At 44.0% G+C, this 11,147-nt stretch overlaps 1 protein-coding gene across 1 annotated transcript in view; it reads right to left on the bottom strand.

The window, feature by feature from the left end:
• Positions 1 to 4,201, bottom strand: part of tmem47 (transmembrane protein 47) — a 22,473-nt gene extending 18,272 nt beyond the window's left edge. Inside the window, exon 1 of the mRNA XM_061225474.1 lies at positions 3,838 to 4,201. Within this exon, the coding sequence (XP_061081458.1) occupies positions 3,838 to 4,063 (226 nt within the window). The 5' untranslated portion in view covers positions 4,064 to 4,201. The remainder of the gene's footprint in view (positions 1 to 3,837) is intronic.
• Between the last annotated feature and the right edge of the window lie 6,946 nt (positions 4,202 to 11,147).

The following is an 11,147-nucleotide window of genomic DNA, read 5'->3' as shown; positions in this document are numbered from 1 at the left end:
ATCGCGCAGAGCCCCAGAAGGGAAAATGCGAGGGTCGTAATCCACAAGCCGATCCACAATCCATTGAGCCATCCACCCTAAATACAACAGCAATCCAAAAAAAAAGGCTTTCACCCACCCACTGCAGACCAGAAAGATAGAAGCCTGCAATCTAAGAGAACATATTTCAATCATAAACATCTTCATTGCATTACACTTCATCTATGGATAATGAAAAGACGAAAAACATTTTAACCGAAGCCGTCTTCAGCGTCTTAAAGTAGGTGGAAGATGGGCGGCTTTAAAAAGGTTGTTTGATGATGACAACCCTAATGACATCATAATCGTCCGTTGCATGAGAACGTCAACGTTCTCAGAGCATGTCGACGACATGACTTCACAATTAATAAGTGTCCGCTAGGTAGTTTGTCAGTGTGGGCCAAAGAGACCAAATCATGTAATAAAATGCTACTAAAGTGCCAGCCTCTGTCATTTTCTCGTTTCGTAAAAATTCAAGGCTGCGATCTGCGGATATTTTCGAAGCGCAGGGGTTTGGTGATTCACTTATCCCAGTAATATCTACAGAGAGGAACTTAGAAAGATGTTGAATGAAACGCGTAAAAAGGCTTTCACGACCTTTAATAACTAATGCAGCCCGCTCCTAAGCTCCCATTAACGAAACCGATATGAATCACAAACGCAGATGTAAAGTGAGGAATATATGCGCGAAGCAGGAGGTAGCAACTGAATGCTCGAGGAGGGAACAGTTTTGCGGCGAAATGTCAGAGAACCGCCGTCTGATGCGTTCAGATGAAAACCCTTCGTTTGAAAAGCCAGCTAGGAAGTAGCCATGCTGTTCCTGGGTAAAAACCTGAGCTATATTGGGGTTAACTTTGTTATTATTTGTATAGTCTTCTGGATGTTTAGATTCTGGCTTTTGCTCACTGGGTCGGACCGGTTGTACCGAGCTCGTCTTTGCCAGACTCTTTCAGAAAAAGGTATCAAAGCGCACATTTGACAGCAAAACCCAAGGAAGGCCAAAGGCAAGGCAACCCAAAGAGCGGCGGAGAATATTCTACACTGAAGAATCTGTTGCGAAGAAACCAGCGCCCAACTGACAGGAAAGTAAAGCCCTGCCACAGAAATAAGCAGGCTGGATACCCCCCCTGTCCCTAAGGAGCGCAGGTGGATTAAGTGCAGTGCGGTTTTCCTGACTGAGAACACACCTACGCCGCTCACATTCCCATTTCTTTCGCTAAATGCCCTACAGTAGGTGACCCTCCAACTTTCACAGGCCACCTCTCTGGCTATTAAGCAACTACCCATAATTTATATTGAGCAAATGAGCACAAGCTTCCACCGGCGTTTGTTCCATACAGCCATCAAGACCAATCACCTCCACCTCCTAAATGAATCTCTCCACACTGACCCCTCACACACACACACACACACACACACACACACACACACACACACACTACCATATGGCAGATTTCCTCCCAATAATGACCGCAATATCCTGAGAACGAGCGTCCATATTACGGTGACATTAGCCCCCTGACTAAGCATTATGATTGTAGGATGAGACTGTAATTCGTCTACTGTTGAACAAAACAATCATTACTGTGGAATGGCTTTGCAGTTCGTTTTACAGGAGCTGCCTTTCTCTGCCGAATTAAATGGCTCTTGCTTGTATGGAGTATTGTTCTTGGCAGCCGTGCTGAATTAAAAGCACAGCGAGCGCACTTAGTATGCAGAAAGAATAACAGCACCATTACCTAGAAACAAAGCAGACAATCATTCTGGCAGCACCAGCCTCACGCAGCGTCTAAAAGCATTCGATGCACGAGACACCCATCCGGATGCGCGAGGGTTCAGAGGCCAAGGAGGATCTCCATCAGAGGCGGTTTCTGAACCGCATAGCCGACGTTTGGCGTGAAATCCGTTGTGCGCCGGGGCAGTGATTGCAAGCAGATGCAGCTATCTGAGAAACTCTGCATAATTAGAGATGGGAATGCAGATTAGAGTCAGGATCCTGATTAAAGTAATTTGATTTTAATTAAATCGCTTAAGTAGCAGCGGGGTTATTTGTTAAATAGCCTTCAGTTGTGACACAAAACACAGTAGCCAACTATCATAATTATTTTTTGCCAAGATAGTATCTTCTAAAAACGGGTAACGCAGTATCCACCTGATAGTGATCTAAACAAAACAGCCCCCTTCAGAGAAACGCGTTATGAAAGCGACAGTCCCACATGAACCTCAAACGTGTCCCTGTATCACGAGATATTTTGGGACAGCCTCCACAGCCGCTTCAAGTGCAGATCACTACGGCTGCAGACTGGAGGAGTGGCCGTGCTTTAATTGCTTTAACGACGGTTCAGTGCTGATCTCAGGTCAGCGGTTTAATCGCGGCTTGGATGTTTATCATCATCCATTGGACAAGCACTCTTTTGATTTCGTCGTATACGAGAGGCTAACGAGAGGAATGTACTTGAGACGTGTCCATTCACTCTCAAAAATATGAATGGAATAACATATCCATTACATTTATCAGGGATGAAATGTAGCTACATCACTGCATATACCGTTGTAGCATACTAGAAGAAATATCATGAACTGTGGATGGAAGCTCTGAAATGCTAATATTGTATCGAGTAATTCATAAAAAGCATAGTCAAAAAGTCGCTATGGGAAATGTCCGGCGACATGCTTTCCGCCGCATACCGTTATTTTGGCAGGCTGCCACCAACTCGCCATGACTTTATATGGACTTAAGCGGGAGTTTTTCCTGTGCGACCGAACAACGAAAATATCTACTGTGCCAATCGGTTAGCTTTCGAATAAACTTTCCAATTGTGCGAAACCTATAATCATAGGAAAAACATCAGAATGTTGTCCACAGTTCCTCAAATAACGGCATGATCATCAATACATACATGTGCTTTCAACATAAAAAGTGCGCAAATTGAGTTTCTCTTTCAATGAAAAATCCTTTTGAGAGTATAACACTTCGTTTCCCTGGTAACTAATCTCCAGGCATTTGGCACTCTTGGGAGTTCTGTTCTAAAACTTCGCTTCGCTCCTGCATCGACTAAGAAAACATAACAATGACTCCTTTTTATAGCCAACAAAGACGAATGAAAGCCGAGCAGAACCGTCGCTTGGACAGCAACATTCCCACATAACTCGGCGCATCTTGCTGAAAAAATAAGGTCCGCATGCACAGGAATGCTATAAGCGGACGGTGGGGTATTAGTTTCAATAAATCAAGTTTATTTCAGAATTGAAGGCGTTCTCCTCGAGTTCTTTACATGACGCAAATTTCTAAAGAGTCCCACGCCAAGCTGTGTGTTCAAGGTTTTAGCAACATCATTTTCTTCAACCATGATTTTTTTTTGTTCATTAATTTTTTTGTCTGTTTTCACCTTTGCTCTTAGTGAAGCGTACGTGAATAATCGATAACTAGGCTACATAATTGTATAGTACCCCCACGTCTACAGTCGTTTAAATACGCTCTTTGAGTTAATGAAGGCGTTAAACGAGAGAGAGGGAGAGAGAGAGAGAGGGGGAAAGGGGAGAACCTGTCATTGTGGAGGAAGGTGCACGGGTTGTGCAGCAGCAGCCGATGACTGTGCAGAGCAGCTTTGTCATCGTTGGACACCAGCACATCAACAGCGATTTATCGAAACCCGATTACTGTCATCACTTTCTGTCATCACAGTCAGCATTCCTTACATTCAGCATAAGTAGCATGAGTTTTACACATGTCCCAAGTATGTGTTTTTTTCTCTCTCCGTATTTTTACATGCATAGGCAACGCACGATAATCAGAGGGCAAACGGTTGCTCTTCTTACCCGACCCAAACGTGCTGCTGCAATGCCAGGTGTCCGATGCCGCTGGTTTCCAGCATGAATCCCACAGAGACAAAGAGTACCGGTTGTCCGCGGTGACCCACGAAGGGCTGACCACGGCCCCGATGTCCAGGCACAGCGCGAGGAAAATGCACACCAATCCAACCAACTTCAGAGGCGTCAAGACTGAGACACGGACGTCCTCCGCCACGCTAGCGGACGAGGCCATGGCAGATTTCAGTGCGCCTATGCGCTTTATTGTAATTTACGCGCTGAATGCGTGTGCCCGATCCGGAGGTAGCGAGCCTCCAGCGACGATGCTGCAGCTGCTGTTGCACTGCTGGAGTACTGCAGCAACGACAGCCTCCACGGCTCGCCCCGTTAGTGCAATGACGTCAGGACATCAGTGAACATTTCAGCGTTGTACCTACAGGGTCCTAATGCCTTGAATTCCCACAAGCGCACATGAGGCGATTCTTTGAAAAGCTCCCCCGTTACATTTGCTACAGCACGCTTGTAACGACGGCCCGTGAGTTATACGGCTCATGACCTTAACCGTACACACACACACACACACACACACACACACACACACACACACACACAGTCTTTGGGTCACTTCTGGACAACAGTATATCAGTGGTCTAACCTCAGAGCCATATCTTATTCACGTCATCCATCTTCAAATAAAGCAATACATCACAATTTCACAGTGCCGAGCGATTTTACACATTTGCATATTTAATATCCTGTTAAAAAAAAAGTTATATTCTCACTGGCAAAAAAAAGAGAGAATGATTTAAGTATAAGGTGTTCCAGATTAATTTGTAAAACATGTTCTGGTTTTAATGTCGGATATAACTACATTTTCATTTTGAGGAAGGAAAAAGGAATAAAAGTGCTGGGGAAAAGGTAATTCAAATGACTGTAGTAATTAAGCACATAGTGGCTGCTGGCTTCCAAGGTAATAAATGAGAAAAAACAACAACAACAACAACAAAAAAGTAAGAAGGAAACAGCTGCTTCTGCAGAATTGCACTCCTGGGCAAACTGAGCAAATGTTGATGTGCGCAGCACTCCCAGAACTACACTGTTCAGATCTCAAAACAAAGCAGAGGACAGAAAAATGAAAGCAAGTAAAACAAAAACAAAAAAGATAGTAAAGAAATTAAAGAGATTTGTGAACCATAGATTGGTTTCAAGACAGTGGAGGTCTGTTCATAGAATGACATGATAATATCTGTGAAACACATAAGGTTAATTTAGCTTAATTTAATTGGTATGCAGAAGAGCATCTCTGAACACACAACACATCATAACTCTACATGGATAGGCTACAGCAGTAGAAGTCTAAAAAATAAGTCTAATAAATACCTAATAAAGTGCTCGGTGAGTGTACCGTTTATGTAATATTTTCACATATACATTCCAGTTTGCGTTGTGCCAATAAAATATGCAACCTCATGCAGTCATTATTGACACTTAAATTAATAAGCGAATAATTAGTACAAATACATCTTATATTTAGTTTCCCCAATCTTAGACCAAATGTAATTGGACAATTTGCTGCTCAATTTGTTTTTGGACAGACGTTAAGTTTACGCATAAAGAGCTAGCGAAAGGTCCAGAGTTATTTCTAGGTGCCATCTGCATTTGGAGGCTGTTGTTGTCAACACACTGATAAGCTCAGCAGTCACAAACGATCTGGTAGACATCGGAAGACCAGTGTCGTGGATGACAGAGGAATCTTTCGAATGGTAAAGAAAAAGCCCTTTTTAACGGTTCATCAGATCAAGAGCACTCGACCACTAGGAGTCACCACAGGATACAAACCCCTGCCAAGCCTCAAGAATAGAACGTCAGGGTAAAAGTATGAAAAAAAACAACAAAAAAAAAAACGGTTCTGGAACAAAGTGTTATGCGATGAAGAGGAGATGATGGAAAGAGGAAGGTGTGGAGGGAAAAAAAAAACAGCTCATGATCCAAAGCACACCAGCTCATCTGCCAAACATGGTGGAGGTACCGTTATGGCTTGGGCATGTATGGCTGCCACTGGAACTGGCTCACCCATGTTCATTGATGATGTGACTGCTAACGGATGCAGCTGGATGAATGCCAAAGTGTACAGAAACATCCAGATGGAAACGTTCAGTTTTTTTCAGGCTCCAAAGTGGAATGTTCTTGACTGGCCAATCACCAGACATCAATCCAGCTGAGCACGCATTTCACCTGCTGAACCAGACTGAAGGCCAATCCCCTGAAAAGGGATAGCTGGAGCTGAAGATGACTGCATCTGGTCATTTCTAAAGGTCACGGACTGCAGGCAGTCAAAATTAAATATTACTCCTTTATTTCAGTTTTTGGTAAATGTAATTTGTCTAATTACTTCTGGTCCCATAAAATTGGGGTGACTATGTATAAAAATGGCAGTAGTTCACCCAATATGGATGTAAAAGCCCTCAATTAAAAAAAAAAAATAGTGATTATTTTATTTGAACTGTTCATTGCACAGTTGAAGTGGAAACAACAAAAATTTGTCAACAGAGTGTCACTGTCCAAATACTTACATACTGCACTGTAAATAGCTTCAGGAATAGCATCTGGTCCAAACCAACATCCCTCTGTCACTTCCCATCTCACCTGGGGTACGTTCACTCAGAAAACGTTTCGTTGCGTTTTGCTAGGATTCCTGTGATGAACGATACGTTTCCTCCCAACGGCGTGCAACGTTTTGCAACAGGTTTCGAAAGTAACACGGGCCTCTGCTTTAAAGCCTGGAGAATGTCCTTCTCAGACACCGTAGGAGCAAGCTGTACTACATCAGTCAGTCCGTAACAGGATGTTCAAAGTGCCACCGTTACGGTTTAAATAAACGTTTTGCTACGTTTTGTGGGGGCTGAATGTGGCCCTGGAGAAAAATGAAAAGTCATGGGGCGAGAGACACACCCACAGCTCCATAAATGGACTTCCTCCCCACATCTACTGGGTAAATGGTTGGCATTTATATAGCGCCTTCATCCAAAAGCGCTGTACAATTCAAGCTTCTCATTCACCCATACATACATACACACACACACACACACACACACACACACACACACACACACACACACACCAACAGCAATTGGCTGCCATGCAAGATACCAACCAGCTCGTCAGGAGCAATTGGGGGTTAGGTCTCTCGCTCAGGGACACTTCGAACACCCAGGGCGGGATTGGACCGGCAACCCTCCACCAACTGCCAGACGACTGCTCTTACCGCCTGATCCAATGTCGCCCCATAACCTACTTCCTCAATTATCACCAACCGACTGCGGATTTTCAATTGACTGGACCACTCTCTGTGCTCTCCAGTTCTGGTAATGATTATATGTCACAGATGACTGCTAAACCCTCCTTATGGATGCAGTAAAAAGTGTCCAGTCTTTTATCTCCACCAGTCAGCAGTTCAGTAGCTGTTCATCTTCCTGTCAGACATTCTCTGTGATAGTATGCGCACAACAGCTACACACGGCTTCTCCATACATATATGAGAATGTGTTGTACGTCTCGCAAGGCCTGAACCGAGGACCAGTACAATCTCAGACCCGTCCAAGTTTTAAGGCCTCGACAACAAAACCTGCCAGATCACTGGGTTGCCTTCACACAGTTTCCAGGTCCTGTACGGTGAGGTGTCTGTACACAGGAAATATGGCTGTTTTCTACTGGAATCTGGACAATGCCTTTCCTTTTGTTTACATGTGAACAGTATTAACAGTGATAGTGGTGTCACACTTTCCTCTTCCAAGTCCAGCTGGGAAAAGCATCTACTTCATCCGTGCCGTATGAATTTCTCACCCACGGAGGGCATCTCTTACCCAGCTGATGAATTCCTGTTAAAGGAGTAATGGTGTATTCATCCATCAACTCCCCGCCCTCCTTCTGACCCCCGACCCCCCCGTAGGCCTCCGTCTCAGTCACACCACTGATTAGAGCCATGTCAGGCGCTAACAATAGCCGTAATAATGCTTGTAGAAATGAATGGTCGCTCTAATCAAAGTATTTATAATTAAAGTATCTCCGGCCACACACAGAGGGAGACGCAGTCACACAGAAGTCTTACTCACTCAGGGGGAGTTAGTCACACAGAGTCTCAGCCGCACACAGTCTCAGTCACACAATCTCAGTTGCATACAGAGAGTCTCAGCCACACAGAGTCTCAGTCACACAGTCTCAGTTGCATACAGAGAGTCTCAGCCATACAGAGAGTCTCAGCCACACACAGTCTCAGCCACACAGAGTCTCAGTCACACAGTCTCAGTTGCATACAGAGAGTCTCAGCCACACAGAGTCTCAGTCACACAGTGAGGGAGTCTCAGTCACACAATCTCAGTTGCATACAGAGAGTCTCAGCCACACAGAAAGAGTCTCAGTCATAAAGTGAGGGAGTGTTAGATATTATCTGTCATGCACAGAGGGTATCTCAGTCACACGTGGAAGGAGTCTCAGTCACGCACAGAGGGAGTCTCTGTTACATACAGAGCCTTTGATGCTACCTGCTACATGTTCAGTCACCAAAAGCCCAGGTTGAGTGGTCCACCCCAGGGACACGCAGCTCAAACCACTTCCAGACAGGTCCATAGGTCAGTCCACGATAAACAAATGCCTTTCGCCCCCAGGGTGGAAATCACTTAGCGACGCGATAGAAATCAACCTTCAGCCAGCCCCCTCCACTGCGCCGTACAGTTGAGGCCCGGAGTGACACGAAGAGGTGCCAGCCTCAAAGCACTTCAGAGGGCACAGGTGAACACCCCTGTTCCTCCGACCTAAAAAAAGGAGGTTGCAGAAACGGAACGGGGCTTCACATACCATAACATGTTCCAGAACGGGAGATGAGGCACAACGATAGAGGAAAGAAAATATTATTTAAATATTTAACGGCCAAGATGTTTGGACTGATATGGACAAAAAAATTCTGCAGGCGTTTTTTCAGAAATTGGCAGCAGGCTGATGAGATAAAACAGGAGTCGTCACAAGTTTTGATTGTATCTGTTCACAGTGAAGGGTATCCTTTGCCAACGGGATGGCGGCCGTATCACAGCACTGAAATGCTTTTCCTCAGAGGCAAGACGACTCGAGCAAAGCACTCTGCAAGATGTTTATCGCTTATAGTGCTCTTATTTTAATCTGTAGGGAAATACCACTTTCAATAAATGTTCGGGTGATGTATTTAACTAAAATCTCTCATTTGTAGTACTGCCTGCCACTTTGGTCCCCAACGGGACCTACAGTCGTTGGTTATTCAGACATGCAAGAGCCGGTAAAGGTTTTTTATAAACGATAGACTTTTTTTAAACATCAATTGTAAATTATTTTATCCCATCTGTACCCAAAGTAAAAGAACAAATTCCAAATATTCAGGATAAATTTACCATTTTACCTAAGAGGTTTATTTATTTATTTTTAAGCCCTCTATTGCAAAATCAAAGCCTTACACAAACCCACTGTTCAAATGATTTAAACAGCAATTCCATAATTTAGAGTTCCCAACCTCAGAGCGTAATTATTAATGATAGTCTGATTATCTCGCGGTCTTAGCAGTAGCCAGTGCAGACTCTGCTTCAGATTTATCGGGTTGAATGACAGGAAGTGTATTATGTCTGTATCACAGTTCTGAGGACAAGGTCAAACACTCATTTCTCTCGCAGAAAGAGTTGCTAAGAAGAGTAAGGTCAGACATGGTACTGCTCCCCAATTGTTTTGTGAATTTCTGCAGCATTTTTGGGAAATGAGAAAATGTTTTTTTCCCCCCCGCCAATGTCGAGAAATTCTCAGGAGCCGAATGCTACTGATAAGTCTGCCAATTTGCAGGGCACACCGCAATATAAGTAAGAAAATAAGATTTTTATGAGAGTAGCTTAACCTTGACTTATCACAAGTCCTAGAAATACATCTCGCACTGATTTTCCCGTTATACCTCCATCCAACTCTTCAGACATGTCGACCTCTCCTCTATCGCCTCTCCAAGGTGTTCAAAACATTTACCACACCTTCCTAGTCCCTTCTGAGCGTACACTCACATTTAACCCCTTCCACTCTATTCATTATTCCCTCCTTTTAGCATTGAAAACATAGAAACAGAGCGGCCTGTAGCGTAGTGGTTAAGGCAAATGACTGGGACACGAAAGGTCAGTGGTCCTAATCCCGGTGTAGCCACAATAAGATCCGCACAGCCATTGGGCCCTTGAGCAAGGCCTTTAACCCTGCATTGCTCCAGGGGAGGATTGTCTCCTGCTTAGTCTAATCAACTGCTTAGTCTAATAAGAGCGTCTGCCAAACGCCAATAATGTAGTGTAATGAAACGTCAGCCCTGGTCTTTGTGTGTGAGTCAGCCCGGGCGTGGAGGCTAGCAGAGACCAGAAATAGAGCGAGCACTCTGAATAGAAACAGACACACCACACTGCCACTGCACACGTAACCCATTCGAGCAGGTATTTAGGAAAAGGTTTTTGAAAGTGTAAAAGCTCCCATTGCTTCCAAATCCCGTAAGAGATCGTGACTGTATCAGTGTCATCAGCATGATAATGCTCATTTAACATCCCAAGACCTGGCGTACACATGCGTGGACTCCACATTTTGGGCTGTACAACCATAATACTTAATTCTTAAGACCGAGAGTCCACATATGTGGACATCATTTTTCTCAAAAACTACATCATGTCAAAAGATGATGCTTAGTTTTTATACTTATCAGGTCCCAATAAGCCCAAATAGCAAAGAGAAATTAAAAATGCATACCAAAAAAGAGTGCGGGTCTTAGGAGGTTAAAAGCCAACGAGCACACTTTTCAGCTTCTCGCATCTTCCTGTAGTTTTCCATTTGATTTGTGTTCCATCCTGATTCAAGTAAAACTATTGCAATTTTTGGTAGAAGTATGAATGTTTTAGGGTCTCACTGCTTTTTCTATGCATGTTTTTTGCACAATTATCGGATGACGTTGCTAAATGTAACACCGATAGTTAATCACAGGAGGCAGAGGGGGAGGGGGATTTAGGTTCCGGGGGCCAGCGTAGGAACATTACTGCTTTTTGCGAACGTTTTTTGGGCCTCTTAGATACTGAAACGAGGAAAACAACACTGATGCTTTAAGACAAGTCAGATCATACATTTGGGATCTGACACCTTAAAGGGTTAAACTTCCTTTCTGTTCACACCTAGGTGTTCTGAAAAAATTCAATGTACCTCCTACACAGACCTTAGCATTCCAAAGATTCAAACCTCCTTCCAACTGTCACATTAATGTTCATGTCGTTTAACCTTCCTCCCAGCAGTTC

This window comes from Conger conger, chromosome 17 (genome assembly GCF_963514075.1).
Source record: "Conger conger chromosome 17, fConCon1.1, whole genome shotgun sequence".
Classification (NCBI taxonomy): domain Eukaryota; kingdom Metazoa; phylum Chordata; class Actinopteri; order Anguilliformes; family Congridae; genus Conger; species Conger conger.
Note: the sequence above shows the minus strand (reverse complement) of the source record. Positions and strands in the feature narration are given on the sequence as shown.